Source organism: Malania oleifera, chromosome 11, assembly GCF_029873635.1.
Source record: "Malania oleifera isolate guangnan ecotype guangnan chromosome 11, ASM2987363v1, whole genome shotgun sequence".
In the NCBI taxonomy this organism is placed as follows: Eukaryota; Viridiplantae; Streptophyta; class Magnoliopsida; order Santalales; family Ximeniaceae; genus Malania; species Malania oleifera.
Window position 1 is genome coordinate 44,799,951 of NC_080427.1, and position 20,898 is coordinate 44,820,848.

At 36.7% G+C, this 20,898-nt stretch overlaps 1 protein-coding gene across 9 annotated transcripts; it reads right to left on the reverse strand.

Annotated features, from left to right (window-relative positions):
* Positions 1-642: 642 nt before the first annotated feature.
* Positions 643-20,442, reverse strand: LOC131167717 (uncharacterized). Of its 9 annotated transcripts, none has more exons than XM_058126571.1 (7): positions 20,211-20,442; positions 18,664-18,869; positions 16,559-16,620; positions 16,059-16,305; positions 8,980-9,029; positions 8,850-8,902; positions 643-1,449 (listed from the first exon to the last, which is right to left on the reverse strand). In XM_058126571.1, the coding sequence occupies exons 4-7, from the start codon at positions 16,295-16,297 to the stop codon at positions 1,036-1,038; spliced, it is 756 nt and encodes a 251-aa protein (XP_057982554.1). In that variant the 5' UTR covers positions 16,298-16,305; positions 16,559-16,620; positions 18,664-18,869; positions 20,211-20,442; the 3' UTR covers positions 643-1,035. The 9 variants fall into 9 exon arrangements, with proteins under 9 accessions (XP_057982554.1, XP_057982549.1, XP_057982553.1 ...); XM_058126566.1 differs by having other exon boundaries at positions 16,059-16,314; XM_058126570.1 differs by having other exon boundaries at positions 18,664-18,793; positions 20,204-20,442.
* Between the last annotated feature and the right edge of the window lie 456 nt (positions 20,443-20,898).

The following is a 20,898-nucleotide window of genomic DNA, read 5'->3' on the forward strand; positions in this document are numbered from 1 at the left end:
GGTCCATGTTTAACTATTAATGTTTATCAAACATACTCAGTAGACTTCAGTAAAATTCAATATAATTTTGTATTACACTTTGAACATGTCTACACAAATTCAAATCAAAGACCTCTTTAAAATTTAAGATGAGTGTTTGTCAATAGTGAATTAATTCATTTTAGTATTTGTGGATGGACTTGTGAAGATGACTCTAACTATGTGTTTTGTTTTGAACGTGACATTTTCATTATTAGTCCATCTTATAAAAAATTATGTAGTTTTAAGTAAAAAGCAAGTTTCGGCATAATTTTTAATCTCATTTGATAACAATGTTATATTTATTTCAAAAAGATGTCATTAATAGGTAAAAATTTAAAATATTATAATATAGTGATGTATACTTGTAAAAATATGTCTATATTCATTTGATAAATTGGCCAAATAAGTTAGTATTTTGAATTAAAACTAAGAAAGCTCAATAATGAGTTAAAATTGACCAAATACTTTAATGAATGAGATTGAAGAAATATATCCAGGTTAGGTTTAACTTTAGTTCAACTTCAAGCCTAAATTTGATTAAAGTTCATGCAAGTTCAACTAAAATTTTAATGAACTAGCTTGAATGATAAATCTCAAGGTTCACTTGGCTCGTTTGCAAAATTTGGACAGTTGTAATAACAAATTTATTTGAAGTTCAAAAATTGCACAAGAGACTGCAAATTCAATATTATAATTTGCAGTCCATGCTCCCAAATGCAGTATGAAAAATGTTACATCACTTGGCAGTCATCCAGCCATATTCATTGGCAATGACATCCAGATTCGTCGAAAGCAGTGCCAGTGATCAAAACTGAACCAAATCTCTATAACTATGTAATTTTTGTCTATATATATATATATATATAGAGAGAGAGAGAGAGAGAGAGAGAGAGAGAGAGAGATATGGCCAACTACTGCTGGATTCTTGACAAAGATGGGTCTCCTGCATATAGAGTGCATGGCTCAATTTACCAACTATAGAACAAATACTGCATGCCCCCATTCGATATCTTCTCAAGAAGGCCCCGCATCTTTGGTCTTCCCCTTTGGATCCTGCTGGGAAGCATCAGTAGTTGGTGCCACCCCACTCATCTTCTCGTTGCCCAAGCCTTGCGGTGATTCAGATTCTTGATTACCACAGTGGTCTTCAGGTGCAGAGTTGCTTGCTTCTGGTCTATGTTCGACGTTGTTTGATTCAACTGTTGCAGAATGTTTCTTCTCACCACCGTCTTTCTGCTCTTTGTTTATGCTGCCAATTGATTGTTTCTTTGACTCAACCACGATTTCTTTGACAGTTTCCTCCAGCTTATCCAGTCTCTCTTTTACTTCCAAAAAGTTCGCATCCGATCCTGCTTTTTCTTTAGCGGCATTTAGTTCTGCTTCTCTTGCTTTCTCTTCTTCCTCAGCCTGCTTCTTCTTCTCAAGTTCCTAAATCAACAAAATTGGAGACAAGTTCATCAAACAGAGAATTCTACCAAAGTTTGGTTCATGAATGTCTATTATTGGGATAGGAAGTCAACAGTCTAGTTTACAAAAGAATTTCCTATCATCACAAAGCAAATAGCAATGCAAATAAGTTTATTCTATAACATTGAATGGGCAAGGAATAACTACTGGCAAATTTTACGATGGGCTTAATTTTTAGTATTATTGTGGATTTGGAGAAAATCAATAAATAAATACTAAATCTATGCAAATCCACACAAATTTGAATCCAACGCCTGAACTCCAAGCTCCCAAACAGTGTCTCAGTAACTTGGTCGCAGATATTTGACAACTTAAGGATTTGCCCATTGAAACAATAACATATTAAGATCCTCTTTTGGCATCCTTGCCATTTGAAAGCAGTCTATAACCAAAGAATGGTGTACACAAGATGTAACAAAATAGAATTCAATGCAAATGGCTAGGAGTCTGCATAAAAAATTACACTAGAATGTAAATGAGGTAAGTTCTTAATTTTAAAGTAACATCTAATGCAATCATTCACATACAACAAAAAATTGTGTTACACCGAAGTTAGAAGATCGAGACCTCTAATATTTGCACTTGTATCTAACCCAAGCAAAGCATCTACGGAGACCCAAAAATTAAGAGTAATCAAGTGATCAATATGCACCTTTAAAAAATTATAATCATTTTTTTGTTGGGTCAAATACATTAAATACAATATAATAATTGTTGGCATGAGCTGTAAATTAGAGAGACAACTGAGAGAGATTATAGATACAAATCCCTTCAATTAAGGGTCAAAGAATCCCAGCCATAATCCTAACCTTAAGTTTTGAAAATTACCGAAAATAGAGAGTCAAATATCTCTATTTATACTTGTAATATTTATGAGGAATATACATTGAAAATATGGCAGTTTTGTCATGGTATCAGAGCAAAAAACGATTTGTGGTACAAACATAAACCCTAGCCCCTATAGTTGCTCACCGATTACATACCTCTCAACGATGCGAGACCCGAACACCCAGATGGGAGACCCGAATACCCCTTCCAAATCCGGTGATGCCCTCCTCGAACCAAACACTATTCTTTCTGACCTCTTTACAACCAAGATGGCCAAAGCCTTGTCCAAGGCTCAAACACCTACCAACTTTCCAGAACCTGCCGCCATCCCAATCGGAATTAAGTTGGATGGTTCCAACTTTGCTCTCTAGTCCTAGGTGGTCGAGATGTATATCTCCGAAAAGGACAAACTGGGCTACATTAATGGAGAAATACCCCCTCCATCTCCGACTGATATATCTTACCGGAAGTGGCGAACAAACAATGCGATCCTCAAAGGTTGGTTGATTAACTCCATGGACCCGGCCCTAATCGGCAATTTCATTTGATTTCCTACTGCTAGACAGGTATGGGATTCAGTTGCTACAACTTATTTTGATGGGGGAGATACATCGCAAGTATATGAGCTTAGGTGGCGTGTCTCTCGTCTCCAACAAGGTGGTGGATACTATACCGACTTACAAGGATTATGGCGTGAAATTGACTTCCTCCGACCGAATCCAATGGAGTGCTCAACTAACATACAAAGGTACAATAATCTGCTTCAAGAGGTCCGAGTGTATGTTTTTTTGGATGGTCTAGATGATAAACTCGACAACATCCAGAGTGATGTACTGCAGCTGCACCCGTTCCCTTCCGTGGAGCAAGCCTATGCCCATGTTCGGCGAGAAGCTCTCCGCCAGGTGGTGATGAATACGGTGGAGCATAAAGTCCCTGCTGGAGCCGTCCTTGCCTCCGGAGCCTCAAACTTGGTCAAGGATCTCCTACACATGGCCGAACGGATTCAGGTTCCTCTAAAACCTCTCGGTCTTCTTCCAATATTGTGAAATGCTCTCACTGTGGGAACTCAAAGCATACCCGTGACAATTGTTTTCAATTGCACGGGTATCCTGATTGGTGGCTCGAATTTCAAGAAAAAAAGAAAAAGGAAGCAGCATGGGTTAATGGTGGCACAGGAAAAGCTGTTGTGGTTACAGCTGACCCATGCCTTTCTCTTATCCCCTCCAATGACTTGACTCACGTGACTGCCTCTCCTCCAGACTCAGGTATATCTTGTCATGCCCTGCTTAGTCATGGTAATGAACTGGATAGTGCTGCATGGCTCCTGGATTCTGGGGCCATATGACCTTTGATCCTGTAGATTTTAACTCCTGCTCACCTCCCTGGCGCACCAGTATTGCTACTGCCAATGGAATTATTTCACCTGTCACTAGGGCAAGCTCAGTAACTCTATCACCTTCATTACAGTTGACAAATACTCTCCTTATTCCTTCCTTATCTCACAAACTCTTATCTGTGAGCCAAGTTACTAGAGATTTAAACTGTATGGTCCTAATGTATCCTAATTCTTGTTTTCTTCAGGATATTCTCACCAAGGAGATAATTGGGCGTGGTAATAGGAAAGGGGGATTATACTACATGGAAGACATCATCTGGGTCGCGCACATCAGGTGTCTTCTCAGGAGTCCAAGATTCAACAGATATGGTTGTGGCATCGTCGTTTAGGTCATCCCTCATTTGGGTATTTACAACATTTATTTCCTGATTTATTCTCGAATATGGATTTGTCTACTTTTCATTGTGATGCTTGTATTTTGGCAAAAAGTCATCACGCCAATTATCCATTACACTTGAATAAAAGTGATACTCCATTTGCTTTAATTCACTCTGATGTATGGGATCCCTCTCCTTTACCTACTATCTCTAGAGTGCATTGGTTTGTGCTGTTTATTGATGATTGCACTAGAATGACCTGGCTTTATTTGATGAAAAGTAAGGATGAAGTGTTTAGTATTTTTCAATCCTTTATAGTTCAGACACAATTTGCCTCCTTGATTCGAGTCCTTCACTCGGATAATGGTGGGGAATATGTAAATCATCAGTTCACGTCTTACTTTCAAAAACATGGTCTCATCCACGAGACGTCATGCCCTCAAACTCCGCAGCAAAATGGGGTTGCCGAACGAAAAAATCGGCACATCCTTGAAACTGCTCGAGCTCTCATTCTGAGTGCCCATGTTCCTGCTTATCATTGGTCAGATGTTGTGACCACTGTTGTGCATCTCATCAACCGCCTTCCTCTAAACTCTTGAAGTTTAAGACTCCTCTTCAAGTTTTGTCAGACTCCATTTCATTACCATCTATCCTAATGCTACCTTCTCGGATCTTTGGTTGCGTGGCTTATGTTCACCATCCAAAGAATCAACATACCAAATTGGATCCGTGTGCTCTTCGATGTTTGTTTCTAGGGTATGGTACACAACAAAAGGGATACCGGTGTTATGATCCCACTACTCGAAGGTTTCATAGTACCATGGATATTACCTTCATGGAATCTGAACTCTTATATTCTTCATCCTTCTCCACTCACTCACTTCAGGGGGAGACACCAAGTGAAGAGATGAAGTGGTTAAGTTTTGATTGGCTTGAAGACCAGAATAATCAGAATGACGACTCTATGGCAATACTAGACATGATCACAGGGTCTACACCAAATGAGGAATCACCAAATGAAGAATCCCCCTTGCCTACAATATCCACGGACTTATCTTGTGAGAATATTCCTGAGGTAAGCCATACTATTACACCCTCCTTTACAGATAATATAGAGTCCTCTGCTGGATATATCTTACCTTTCAGGCACAACCGTGATAAACCACCAAATAGATACTCACCAGACATAGAGGAAAGGAGATCAAGGTACCCAGTTACCAACTATGTGTCCACGGAAAAGCTACCTAAACCTCTCAAGACTTTTTCCAAAAACCTATCCACATGCCAGATTCCCACTACTGTTCAGGAAGCACTAGCCGATCCTAAATGGACACAGGCTATAGAAGAAGAAATAGGAGCATTATTAAAGAATCAAACATGGATGTTGGCTCCACTATCCAAGGGGAAGAGAACCGTTGGATGCAGGTGGGTGTTCTCTGTGAAACACAAAGCAGATGAATCTATAGAGAGATACAAGGCGAGACTAGTTGCGAAAGGATACACCCAGACGTACAGAGTAGATTATCAAGAAACATTTTCACTTGTAGCAAAATTGAATACAGTCAGGGTTCTGCTATCTCTTGCTGCTAACTTGGACTGGCCTTCACATCAATTGGATGTAAAGAATGCATTCCTTCATGGCGATCTCGAAGAGGAAGTCTACATGGATATACCTCCAGGATATACAACCTCCTCAAAAACTGAGGTTGTGTGCAAATTGCAAAGGGCATTATATGGATTAAAGCAGTCACCTCGGGCATGGTTTGGACGATTTAGTCTGGCAATGAAGAAATATGGGTTTCGTCAGAGTAACTCAGACCATACACTATTCTTGAAACATCAACAAGGCAAGGTAACAACGTTAATTGTTTATGTTGATGATATGATTATTACAGGAGATGACAAGGAGGAAATTGCCAGGCTACAAGAGCAATTGGCCACTGAGTTTGAGATGAAAAATCTAGGAGGGCTAAACTATTTTCTAGGAATAGAAAATGCTAGATCAAAACAACGTAGATTTCTTTCCCAACGAACATATATCCTAGATCTATTATGTGAAGTTGAAATGTTGGAATGTAAGCCAACAGACACTCCAACTATTCAGAACCATAAACTTGAAGAACACCCAAACCAAGTTCCAACAGACAAAGGCCAATACCAGAGATTGGTTGGCAAGCTTATCTATCTCTCACATACTCACCCGAATATTGCCTATGCAGTAAGCGTAGTAAGCCAATTCATGCATCAGCCTAGTAAAGACCATATGGAAGCAGTGATCCGGATCTTACGATACTTAAAATCATCCCCAGGAAAGGGGCTGTTGTTCTAAAAAAATAATCATCTAAGGATCAGTGGCTATACAGATGCAAACTGGGTAGGAAATGCTACAAATAGACTATCTACCTCAGGATACTTTATATTTGTTGGAGGAAATTTGGTCACTTGGAGAAGTAAGAAGCAAAAAGTGATGGCACTATCAAGTGTCGAAGCAGAATTCCGTGGGATGTCAAAAGGGCTATGCGAACTTTTGTGGCTAAAAAAATTTATGTCTAAAATAGGTTTCGCCCCTACCTCTGAGATGGATCTTTTCTGTGCTAACAAACCCGCCATTGCTATTGCGCATAATCCCATACAACATGACCAGACCAAACACGTGGAGATTGACAGGCACTTTATCAAGGAAAACTTAGAAGTTAAAATAATTTGGTTTCCATTCGTGAAGTCCGAAGACCAACTGGCAAACATTCTGACAAAGGCAGTGTCAAGCAAAGAGCTCTACAACTCACTAGACAAGTTGCACGTTGAAGATGCGTTCACTTGAGGGTGAGTGTTGACGTGAGCTGTAAATTAGAGAGACAAATGAAAGAGATTATAGATACAAATCCCTTCAATTAAGGGTCAAAGAATCTCAGCCATAATCCTAGCCTAAAGTTTTGTAAATTACCGAAAACAGAGAGTCAAATATCTCTATTTATACTTGTAATATTTCTGAGGAATATACATTGAAAATATGGCAGTTTTGTCAATAATGTTGTGAGATCAACCATTGGCACAAAGGATGCCATTTGTATTGTGTAAACATAAGGTGAAAGAAGAGTAAACAAAATTAAAAATGAAAAATAAAAGAAAAACATGCCAGGGAAAAAAAATGCATGCATGATCCTTGCCTTTATTTATTTGTATCCAAAAGATGAAAATAAAATACACAGTTCACAAACCAATGCAGCAGAAAAAAACCCAATGTCAAGCTGGAGAATGGCAAGGGTAAGATATATGGTGCATCCCAGAATCCCAACAAATCAAGGAGGAAAAGCACTCTCAAAAACAGTATATTTGGGATTATATTGATAACCTACCAAATGTTCATAATACTGCAAATTTGAATGCTGACAGAATAACTACCGCACTTCCACTTTTTGTAGAAACTCCTAAATCATGTTTGATTCAATGCCTATTTCTATGAATATAATAGCTATAATAAAGAATTAATAGTTTGTACAAAATATATATATATATGTATAATACAATGTAAGAGATTTTATGAATTTATAGCAATGAATAAACAAGGAATAATTATTCTCAAATTTCACCATGGGAGTGCCTATTCCTTTCCTATTCTATGTTGGGTGGAATAACAAGAAATAGATGAGGAATAACTATTATCATGGGAATGTCTATTCCCAAATTTCTCATTATATCCTATCTTATTCCTAAGAATAGCTATTCTACGAACCAAATGTAATCTTATAGTAAAATTGTTAAACCCATAGGTTATAGCTTCAGCGTAATCTTACATCATGTTTGATTTGTGGAATAGAATTGGGTAGCAATGAAATGGAATAAAATTTGAATGGAAAACATAAAAAAATCATTCCTATGTACAAAATACATAGTAGCTTATCTAAAAAATTTCTTTCATTGAAAGTATACAGTGCTATTATCTTTGTGTCACCAAGAATACTTGCACAGGAGTAGAGTTTGTAGATGCCAAATCCTAATTACGATGAATTTTTCCATCCCAGAAAATTTTAGAAACAGGAATGAACCGGGGGAAAGCAATGGATGTTGGAAAACAGAAGATGTAAAAGCATAGAATGATATAAAAGAAGTATTTGTTGCAATTTTCAGACAACTAAATGACCTAACAAAAAAATTGCCATTTATAGGCAAGAATTGGAACTTCCATGCACTCCACAAACAATTGAATCATGTATCATGCTTAACACAAGATAGGTATACTCAGAACATTTTGAGCTGGTCAAACTATTTCATAGCGATGCCCCAAATATCTTCTGCAAGGAGCACCCAAAAGAAATGCATGAAAATGAATGCAGCAGAAACACAAGTTCTTCACCTAGACATTACCCAATAACATGGAGAACAAATTAGGTTTGAATCCTAATGATCAAATAATGAAATTGCTATTGCCCATAATTTAACTTAATGGAAATCAAAGAGGTGGTTCCTCCCACTGGAAGGACTATGCTTGTCACCTAGCATGAAAGAATTACAAGCTGAACATTCTGGCCATTTACAAAATTACATGCGAAGGCAAATTAATGAATGACTTTTAGAATTGTTACTCATTTAAAATCACATCCTACGAGGACAGAAAATACATAAGAACTTCAGCCTGGTACATAGGCACCAGAATTGTAATTGAAGACGACAAAAGATGAAAAGGAATCAGGAACAAAGAATAATAGAATGGCATACAGTTATCAAGCAAAAAAAAACTGTGTGCACTAAATAAAAAAATCAAATTATTACAAGAACTTCATTAAAATAAAGTATCAAATAAACAAAAAATATTCTGTTACCTCATCCATTCTTCTCATTTCATGACGAGCATATTGAGCCACTAAATACACAGCTGTTAAAGGAAAGGAGTTATGAGACAACAGTGCTGAACTAGGAAACATATCAAATAAAAAAAATAGTCAGAGGTACCCAGTGACGGCATGCACACAAAGAAGAGTTGTACCAGATGGAAATCAATCCTGCCACAAAATCATGAAACGTAAGAATATGTTCCAACGGCTGAAATGAATGTGTCAAGAAAGAGATAAAAATGTAGACAAAAAATCAACATGTAACAGCACACAAATTTTGCGATTACCAGATGGAAATCAATCCTGTCATTAAATCATGAAGCATAAGAATATGTTCCAGCAACTGAAATGAATGCACCAGGAGGGAAACCAAAATATTTATAATAAAAAAAATCAGCATGTAATCGGCACGCACATTACACAGGAAAAATGCTTCCAAAAGACAACACGTAGAAAATCTGCATCAAAATGAAAACTTTGTGACACGTGAGCACTCTTGTCTGGAACCACAGAGTATGCATGGATATGAACTGTGTGCATATTGCATAAAACATGTGCAGCTGGACATGCAAGAGACAGCCACATCTAATAAAGGAAGATGGAAAGGCATCCACAACTCATTGTCATAAAGTATAAATAGAAAAACAGAAAATAGATGGCACTACAGAAATTCACAATCCCCCGTGTCCAAATTTTTAAGGATTCAAATGCAAAACCTAGACCCACTCACACAGCCACTGTTCAATAATTTGCATAAACAACAAGATTTGCACTATAGTATTACATTGTAGGCTATAAACATCAAAGACTGTGTTCTGATGACAAATTTGTATTCAGTAATCTTAAGCTACACACACATTAATCACATTAAAGAATAAAAAGAAGTTCAAACATAATATATATATATATATATATATATATATATAATTTGATGGCTCATTTGCAAATCACATGGGACAAAAAAGCAAGCCTGTTCATTTTACCTGCAGTTTACAACCCACCATTTTATATATTGAGTGAGTAACGCTGATCGTTCATTTTGTGTGTCAAGAAATTTCACTAAATATTACTATGGCTACTACATTTTTAAGCCTATTTCATGCAATTAACATCTTTCCAGTCCTCCTGACCATTAAGAATTAAATACATGCATAGACCTTAACAACTTCCAAATGTTTATAACTATAACAAGGATAAGATGATGTTGAGGTGGATAAGTGACATAACATAAAAGAAAAGATAAATTGAGGAACAAACATATTCGCAATGAATAGGCATAGCACCAGTCGAAGACAAGATAAGAGAGGGGCAACTTAGATGGTTTGGGCATTTGAAATGCAGACCAAGCAGCGCACCTTTGAGGAGAAGTCAGTTAGTTACTGTTTTGGGTATAAAAAGGGTAAGAGTAGGGGTAAGCCTAAAATAACCTGGAATGAGACAGTGAGAATTGAGGAAGGACTTAAAAGTTCTTAAGCTAGCAGAGGAAAATGCCGTTGATCAGGTGGAAAAGGATTCATGTAGCCGACCCCCCCTAGTGGGACTTAAGACTGCTGCTGTTCTTATAATCAGATGATGTAAATATTTTTTCTTTTGTGGTGAAAGAGAGGGAAAAGGGAGGGGGGGGACAGGGAGGGCTACTGCAAAAATGAAACTGTTGTCGTCCAAACACTATACTAACCAAAACCAAATATGGTTTTGAATTATCAATGCCCCCTATTTCATACCATCAATTAATTTGGCCAGCAAGATGACTATCCTTAACACTGCAAATTGAATGCCTTTTAAGGATAAATTAAGCCTCCCGCCTACTATCATGAATGAATTTTACAATTGTTCCTATAACATGAAAAATAACAGTTCTAATAATAATAATAATAATGATAAATCAATGATCACTAGCGCCAGAATTCGGTATTCACTTCTCAAATCCAAATGAAAAGAAGGGTTCAGTATCGCGCTTGAGATATAATTGTTACATGGGGATGGTAAATTTAGTATCCTATTATTGCAACTATATTGTGGTCAAGAAGGTTTAATTCAACTACAAGTTTTATGATCGTTCATAAATAATTTTTCCTGCAAAACCAAGACCGAAAACAAACCTCTTATATGCATTACAGCTGTAACAAACCATAATTAATGGTTATAAGCACCAAGGGCAGACAGCAATAAAATTAATGCATAGGATTGCCAAAATTCAATATTTGGTCACGCAACAAAATGGCTACCTGATGCTGCCAGCTGCGTGCAAACACAAGCTATTTTACTTTACTACTTTATATTATATTTTTGTTTTCTTTGTTTAGGATATATAGTGTTATATTGTATTTTTGTTTCTTTTGTTTAGGACATATAGTGTCATGTCTTCAAGATTCTAGGATATTATTATTGAGGATGCAAGACTATGGGGTATTATAAATTTAGGTAACTAGTAGTTTAGTTTATTTAGATTTCTTAAATTAGTTGCTCATCTTCTAACCATTGAAAGCCTATAAAGATGCCCCTACATAATAGTTTTAGGATATTGGAATTCTGAATTAACATAGTTAAGCATTGATCCCACATCAAGTGGTATCAAAGAAAACTCTGATCCAACATGACGGCCAGTGCTACTTGGCAAGGTTCATGATTTCAACTCAAAGAATTAACGTTGTTGGACATTGATCATACATCAAGTGGTATCAAAGAAGACACTGATCCAACATGACTGACAGTGTTATTTGACAAGGTTCATGATCTCAACTCAATTGCCATGGCTTCAGTGTTTGACACCTTTTTTTGCAAGTTTTCACCTAAACTCGTAGGCTTCGCAATTTAACTTAAATTGCCATACGCAAACACCATATCTGCTTCCATCTTCACCCCCAAACCATTCCTTTGCCAAATCTCACATTCAGCCCTTTTTCTTTCCCAGCAGTTGAGGGGGAAAAAACAAAACAAAACAAAACAAAGCATAAATGCTGCAACAAAGAACAAAGTTGCTGTTGCAGAGAAATAAAACTGTGCTGCCACAAATATATATATGTGCGTGTGTTTATATATGTATATAGTGCTACTACAGCCATCAAACTCCATTACCCTATGTTTGGGAGAGGCCCTGGATTTGGATTTGTATGGATTTAAACATAATGTAATACAAAATTATATTGAATTTTGTCCAAAACCACCCAAATCCAAATCCAAGACCCAAAATTCATGCTCCCAAACACAGCATTATTGTCAAAGGAATCTTTGTCGCTGAAGCAAAAGATGAAAAATTTGCATCCTCTGCTTAAGGGCTACTGTATCATCACCGCAAAAGCAGATTACGGTGAGCATCTTTACAGGCCCAGACGGTTGCTGGAGCAAAAACTCTACATCATCGACAGAGTAAGCCACAGCATCATTGTAGGAAGTGCAGGCTGTTCAGTCCATTTCCACATACAGCTTCCTTCACGAGTCGTTAATCTCCATACAAATAGTTGTTAAGTTGTCGCCAACCACTGATGCAGTTGAGCGCACAGCTTGTTGAAACCCTGGCCACCATTCGCCCAAATCCCATTTCTGTTTGTAGAATAAGACAAGTACAGAAATTCTACCTCTTTTGTTGGAAGAAGAAGAATCTTCACAATGCCTCACACATGCATAAAGAAGAAACCCTACCACATGAGGAAAAGGGGTTCAAAAAAGCCATCCACTGCTATTGAATCAACTTGGTTCAGCCAAACCAGACTGAAGCAGCCAGACAACAACAACAACAACAAAACCAAACCTTAGTCCCACTAAGTGGGGTCGGCTATATGAATCATTTTCCGCCAATTTATGTGATCATGGACCATTTCTTTGATAGATTCAAGGATATTAAATCCTTACTCACTATCTCCTCCCAAGTTATTTTAGGTCTACCCCTACCCCTTCTACTGCCCCTCATAGTAACTAAGTCACTCTTCCTCACAGGTGCACTATAAGACCTACGTTGCAAGTGTCCATACGATCTGAGTCGTCCCTCCCTTATCTTATCTTCTATAAGAGCTACACCTAACTTATCACGAATATGTTCATTCCTTAATTTATCTTTCAATGTTATACCACTCATCCATCTAAGCATTCTCATCTCGACAACTTGTACTTTTTAAAAAATTATGCTTCTTTGTCGCCCAACATTCCGATCCATATAGCATAGCTGGTCTTATAACTGTCCTATAAAACTTCCCTTTCACTTCTAAGGGTATTCTACGATCACATAGCACACTTGAAGCACTTCTCCATTTTAACCAACCTGCTTTAACTTTATGCATTACATCATCTTCAATTTCTCCTTCAGCTTGCATAATAGATCCAAGGTATCGAAATCTACAAGTGCTATTTATTTCTTCATCAACAAGTTTAACTTTGTCTCCAATATTCCTCCTATCATTACTAAAATTACATTTCATATATTCTGTTTTATTTCTACTTATCCTAAAGCCTCTAAATTCCAAAACTTCTCTCCATAATTCTAACTCGGCCTCTACTTCGTCCCTAGTTTCGTCAATTAATACAATATCATCTACAAACAACATACACCATGAAACCTCCTTTTGAATACTCTTAGTCAATTGGTCCATCACTAAAGCAAAAAGATAAGGACTCAAAGCAAATCCTTGATGTACACCTATGGTAATTGGAAATTCTCTAGTTTCTCCATCTATAATCCTTACACTAGTCATTACTCCATCGTACATATCCTTAATGACAACAGTATACCTACAACATACACCCTTTTTTTCTAAAACCCACCATAGAATTTCCCTAGGTATCCTATCATATGCTTTCTCAAGGTCAATAAATATCATATGCAAGTCCCTCTTCTTTTCCCTAAACTTTTCCATTAATCTGCAGCCAGACAGCAGATTAAAAAAAAAGTGCGGACACCTTTACTTCTGCATTAGACAAGATAGATGCTAGGATGAGCAAGCTTGACTGTATGCTTCACACCCTTATATTGTTCTTTGATCATAATTACTGTGAATCAAAAGAAAGGCCTTCATTTCTGTCCATGAGAGAAGAAGTAGCAGAGGTTGTTCAGGGAACTATTAAAATTGTAGAACCACTACATTGGGAGCCCGAGCCTTGCTACTATTGAGTTTGAAGGGTCATTGGAAAAATAATGAATGCCTCAAAACTGAAGTCCGAACCTCAACAAGTTGATTTCACCATCCCAAGTAAATTTGAAAATTTGTCAGCTGTACCTCCATGGACTGTTCACTCAAGCGATCCCATTTTGATTTGCTCATAAGATTAGCCTCCCTCAAGCATGGTCACTATCAGGGTTCTTCATCCTTCTGACTTTTTAAATTTGAGATCAAATGCTTTCTAATTGGGGGAGAAAGATGCGGGCAAACATACGCTATTTTATTTTGCTAATTTTTATTTCTTTCATTTAGGATGTTTTTATTAGGGTTGTATCTTAAATATTCTAGGATATTATATTATTTAGGAAGCAAGAATCTAGGGTATTATTATTTAGGAAACCAGTACTTTAGTTTTTTTAGGTTTCTTAAATTAGTTTGCTTATCTTCCAAGCATTGTAAGCCTATACATGGGCCTTCATGTATTAGTTTTAGGAGAATGGAATTGAGAATTCAGGTTGTTGGATGTTGGCCTGCATCACTGCCTCTCTGACATTGAAAATTAAACAAATGAATCAAATGACATGCCAATGGAATGTCATCAAACGTACTAAAGAGCAACAGTGCACGCAACTATCTACAATTATGGATGCTTTAAAAAGTGTGTGATTGTACAACAACCATGGGACTTGCGCAGAGGTTTACTAAAAGGATGTTGGAAAAGGAAAAATAAAAAGGAGGAAAATTTCTGCCACCATGTTACTTGAACAATTAACAGTAAGTGAATTTTGAAAGCTCGGTGCACAAAGCTTCCGGTGAATGTTGCTATGCTTTCTTCCAAATCTTGGTCTTCTTTTGGGTTTATTTTTCAAATAATACCCTTGTAAGTTTTTCTCCGCATAGAATAAAAAAGGGCAGCCCAGTGCACAAAGCTCCTGCGTATGCAGGGTCCGGGGAAGGGGCGGACCACAATGGGTCTATAGTACGCAGCAAAAACTTACGAGGGTATTATTTGAAAAATAAACCCAAAAGAAGACCAAGATTTGGAAGAAAGCATCGCAACATTAAAAGAACAAGCACACATATGTGTACTTCTATTTTAGGCTTTCTTCAGTAGCACAGCAACTGTGTAAACTCAAGGAGCATAGGTCCTTGGCCAAATGGCTACAGGCACAGCCCTAGCCTTCATAGTGGGTTGGCTAGAGCCTCAAAGGAGTTTGTGTCAGCTGTTCGACTTCCAAGTGCATGCATTTAGTATCGTTGCGTAATGGCATGAATTTCAAAAAAATGTCATCTACTCAATGACACTTACTATCTCTTTACTATCTCTGTTGAACCTCAAAGTAAGTTCTGACCATAAATCTTCGAAGAAACCATACTAGATGCAGCAATACCACCTATGTTTTAGGGAGATCCAACCATCATTAGGCATTTTGGTTTGAAAAAAGCTTCAAGCCCAATAGGAAGCAAGCTACAGAGGATTTAACTCAATCTTGCAAAATTTTTACAAGACTAATTCACCATTCTAATCTGCATATGTACTTCAAATGTAATGTTATCTGCTTAAAAAAAAAAACCATCTTAATATGCATATGGCACATATGTTATATCAATGCATAGTACCAAATATTTTCTCACAACTTATAACTCAGACCAACATGTAAATGTTTGGACATTTTCCATGTCTTCTTATAGTGTTTCAACTTGATTTGAACTCCTCCCCAGCACAGTCATTGTTCTAAAACTCTTAACGTTCTATGATGGTACGACAATTAAAAAATACAAGAGATCTCTATAGTAAATCAACTTGCCAGAATTATGAAACCAAGCCTCAACATCATTCTCTCTATGGTCTCTACAAATCATTAAGTATAAAAAACATTTGCAAAGACAATCTCTAATATCAACATGTTCCAATGCATATAATTACTTGGGTCCACAAAATTAATCTAATTTGTGTTGCCACCATTATTAATATTGATGTGTGTATGTGTGCACACACAGATGATATTTGCACAAATGTCCAAGAGATGTTGAATCAGCAATATTTGTTTGTGTGTGTGTGTGTGAGCGAGACAGAGAGAGAGAAATGGGGGGATAGAAATACCCAAATTTCTTCTTCTGTGGGGGAGCAGTGAAAAGAATCTTAGCTGCAGTGGCAAAGTTGAGCTTGTCCAGCTGACGATATGCTTCATGCTTACTCATAGACCCTTCTTCACTGACACAATCCTCTTTGCCGCTCTTGCTGCTACTGTAATTGTTATTGTTCCTGCTACAGAAATGTCTAGCTTGGAGGAAATGACATCGTTCCAAAGCCTTCTGGGCCCCTCCAAATGCAATTCTCATCTTCCTCTCTATAACATCTAAATAGACGGATCATATGTCAAATGTAACACATGAAGCCTTGAAGTGAAAAGGGCAAAAGCATGACACTATATTCAATCAAATAATAATCAGCATGTGAAGAGACCCACTTCAATGCATAATGAAATTATGTCACATGATGTTTAGATTATGTGCAATAATTCAAACAAATTAGCATTGTCTTACCAATTTATATTATAGAAGTGATTTGAAATATTAAGTTGATGGGAGAAATTTACGCACCTCACTGGGCTAACGCCTATGGCTGTTGAATTAAATTTTCAGTTGAAAACAAATTATGGACACTGCATAAAGGCAAAAATGACATAAAAAAGTTAGTTTCCTATGTCAATTTTGAAAAACAAATATATTAAAACAGACAAGGGACACCATAAAAATCCAAAAGCAAAAGAAAAATTTATATTATAAACAAGCTTATTTATGTAAATATATGTCAAGAACATCCTAATATGAAAAACCCTTCCCAAAACAAACAAAAATTTATCCCTAACACCAAACAAATGGTGAGTGTGGAAATTACTATAACTAACTGCCATCCCAAGACAGAATTTGAAACCCATAACAACATAGAAAATATAGAAATTATTAAAATACTAAATAAAAATTTTGTGCTATATTTTATCCAAATCTGCACAAATCAAAATCCAAGGTCCGAATTCCAAGCTCCCAAACATGGGGTTAAGAGTCAACAATATCGGCTTTTCCAGTCCTAATGCTAGCACCAACATTTTAGCATGCCAGAAACACCACAAAGATCAAAGCGCCTATGACTATCACCCTTTCATCTACAAAATTAGCCTCTATAACCAATTCATCATAACCAATTTGGTTTTATGACTGAGATATCAACAACAAAAGCAATTTATCTTTAAGGAGATTCATGAAAAAGTTTAGGGAAAAGAAAAGGAACTTGCATATGGTTTGTATTAACCTAGAGAAAGTCTATGGCAAGTTTAGTAAAGAGGGGAGTATGCAGTAGATATATTGATGTCATTAATGATATGTACGATAGAGTTATGACTAGTGTTAAGAGCTGCAAGAGGAAAGTCTAGAGAATTTCCAATTAAAATAGGTATACATCAAGGTTTTACTTTCAACCTTTATATGTTCGCCTTTACTGATTGATGAACTCACTAGGAATATCCAAGATGATATCCCCTGGTGTATGCTGTTTTCAAATGATATTGTTTTGATTGATGAAGTAGGAGTAGAGTAGAATCTAAGTTAGAACTATAGAGAATAGCTTCAAATTCTAGAGGTTTTCAGATAAGTAGAAATAAAACAAAATATATAAAATATAATTTTAGTCATGTCAGGAGGAAAATGGGAGATAAGATTAAGGCATTAAGCTTAATAATCAAGAAATTAATAGCAGTAATAGATTTCGATACCTTGAGTCTATTATACAAACAGAAGGAGAAATTGATGAGAATGTAACACATAGAGTTAAAGCGGGTTGGGTAAAATGGAGGAGTGCTTCGGGCATTGCTATGTGATCGTATAATAAACTTAAAATTAAAAGAAAATTTCTATAAGATAGTTATAAGACCAGTCATGCACTCTGGGTCAGAATGTTGGGCAACTAATAAACAACACGTCCAAAAAGTAAAACCTGTTGAAATGCAAATGCTAAGGTGGACAAGTGATATAACATTAAAGGATAAATTAAAGAACGAAGATATTGGCAATCAATTAGGGATAGCACCGATAGAAGACAACATAAGGGAAGGGCGGCTTAGATGGTTTGGGTATTTGAAACACAAGCCAACTGGTGTGCATCAATTAGGAGGAATGAACTAGTTATTGTTACCAGAGTTAGAAGGGGCAAGGGTATATCTAAAATAACATAGAGTGAAATAATGAGGAAAGATTAACAACTCTTAAGCTAGCCGAGAAAAATGCCCTTGATCGTGTGAATTGGTGGAAAATAATTCATGTAGCTAACCCCGCGTAATGAAACTTATAGCTTGTTGTTGTCATTATTGTTGTTCCACATTACTTTGTATCCATGAATATTATCCATATATTTTTCATTTACTTAGTCATTCTCAATAGATCATTATTGACTGCTATGCTACCAAAACATACAGAATGCAGTCAACCTCGCTTCACTTTGATATTCAGATGAAGAAATGTAAACTAAAATTTGAAACACAGAGAAGCTTTACTCCATTGAGCATGGCATGGGAGTTACAGCACTTTCCCATAGGAGTTCCAAATGTTTCATGTTTAGAAAGTAAGTCCATAGGATATAAATGCCCGCAACACAATAATAGTATAAACCCTAATAAATCTGAAGTGCACAAGAGGAAAACTATTAAACTAACCTCTATATGGAATATGAAGGTTTGGCTTGGAAGTGGAGAAGAGGTAGACGGAGGGCAAAACAAATTATGCGGCTTGACGTTCATGGCGAAGATGACGATGATAGTGATGAGAAAAAGGTGAGTATCCTGGCTGCAACAATTAGCATCTTCCTCTACTTAGCTTGTCACTTCCTCAAATGTGATGATTGTTCACCCTCATAAATAGCCTAATAAAAATGAGTGAAGCTTTAAAAAAAAAAATAGTTTATAAACAATCTTTTTATGGGCGCATTTGAAATGACTAGCATGCCTAGGTAAGGGTAAGGGTAATGATGTTGATTTACAATTCACTTAATTAGGAATACAAATAAATTGATCCATTTGTGGGGCTCGACATTAGCTCTTATATATTTTTGAAACATATTCACTTAGAAGTTCCTGAAGAAGTTCTTTAAGTGTTCATGAATTAATTCTAGTGAGTTTAATAATATCAATTTACAATCTACTTAATTAGGGATACAGATAAACTGAAATCCTCATTTAGATTCTTGTGAAGAATTTCATTTGAGTCTTCATGAATTAATTCAATTAAGAGTTTGTGAAAAGACTTGTGAAAGAGCTTCTACCCATGTACTAAGGGACAAGGTAGGAAGATTCTCAACAAATTCATACATTTGCATATAAATATTTTTTTTTTTTTTTTTAAATTTGCATGAAGCAATGATGCATTGTTTTGAAAAACGGGACTGGCAACCAACCCGGTAAGTCCACTGGATCAGTTGGACTGATTTGACCTGTGTGTCAACCCAGTGGTTAAACCAGTGGCATCAAAATGATGTCATATATACATATTTTTATATATAATTATAAATAATTATATATATGTAAAAGTAAAATGTAAAACCAATTACCTGTGCAAAATTTCAATCAAGTATTAATCAAAAAATCATACATACATAAATAAATGAAAAAATAACTTAGATTAATGTAATTTATGGTCATCCCCAAATGTGACTAAACACTTTGTGACTATAATACACAGTTAAACATGTAACTTAAAAGACAGTTAAAAAGAACTTAAATTAAATTCTAGGCATCAAATGTTGATGCATATGAACCGAGCAATGTAAGGGGATTCATTTCGTGCTTTTGTTTGAAGAGAGGAAGCTTTTGGAACTTAGAAAAATGCCCCAAATTCAATTCACATTATTGTATACTGTGAAACAGATTATTACAAATTCATTGAGCTCTAGTTATTATATCAATTCAGTGTTACAAATCACAACATAACAAAGCCAAGAGATTCCAAGAAATATTTAACAGCGTACACTTGTAGCCATATACATCGAAATTACAGAATTGGGGGGAGGGTGGGGAACAATCGCAAGACTGCCGAGTGCCAATACAGAGTAGTAAAACAATCAGTACGAAAGCATCAAACGCCCGTTATTGTGGATCAATGTTACTGATCCATCATCCTTATTGAAATTTTTACTAGCACTAGCACATGAGAGAGAGAGAGAGAGAGAGAGAGAGAGAGAGAGAGAGAGAGAGAGTTTACACTATACAATAACATTTCTGGACCTTCCGGTGTGGGAGGCTGCTGCGGAAGAAGCCCTCACTGGCCGTGGGAGGCTGCCGAGAGAGGAGTAGCTGCGGCGAAGGAGGCGCTGCTTGCTGTTGGAGGAAGCTCAGGAGTGGGCTGCCGTCTGCCGAGGATGCGCCCGAGAAGGAGGCGCTATGCGGCGTGCGCCGGAGGAGGAGGAGCTGTGCGAGGGCGGGAGTGGGAGGAACGAAGGACTTGAGTGCTCGGGTGCGTGTTTAAACGGAGGAGACTGCAATGAACCTGCATTGAACCGGTCAAGCCGGTTCAGGCCGGATCAGCTAGTTCTCTTTCGAATGGTATGGTAACTTAAATTACTTAGTTTGAGTAGTTCAAATTGGCTTTGAATCTTAACTTATTTAGTGCTTAAATTGGTTTTCTAAAAAAAACACTTATATTGTGTCTGGGAATATGGATTTTAGATCTTGAATTTGAACAAATTTCAATACAATTCCGTACTATATCTCATATGAATCCTTACAAATTCAAATCTAAGGTGTCTCTAAATACAAGGTTAATTTTAATGAAAACACCTCAATAAACAGGAGGAAAATAATTTGTTTTAAAGGGATACAAACACTACTTTCATATTTATTTTGGTATGGATGTGAACAATTACCTAGATTTCTCTCTTCTAAATGTTAATTTCAAGC

Coding starts and splice junctions, on each gene's coding strand:
- LOC131167717 (XM_058126572.1), bottom strand. CDS start 16,297: ATGAGAATTGCATTTGGAGGGGCCCAGAAGGCTTTGGAACGATGTCAT. Junction 8,903..8,979: donor TGTGTGCATGCCGTCACTGG/GTACCTCTGACT, acceptor TTCCTTTAACAG/CTGTGTATTTAGTGGCTCAA. Junction 1,450..8,849: donor AAATGAGAAGAATGGATGAG/GTAACAGAATAT, acceptor TTGTTGATTTAG/GAACTTGAGAAGAAGAAGCA.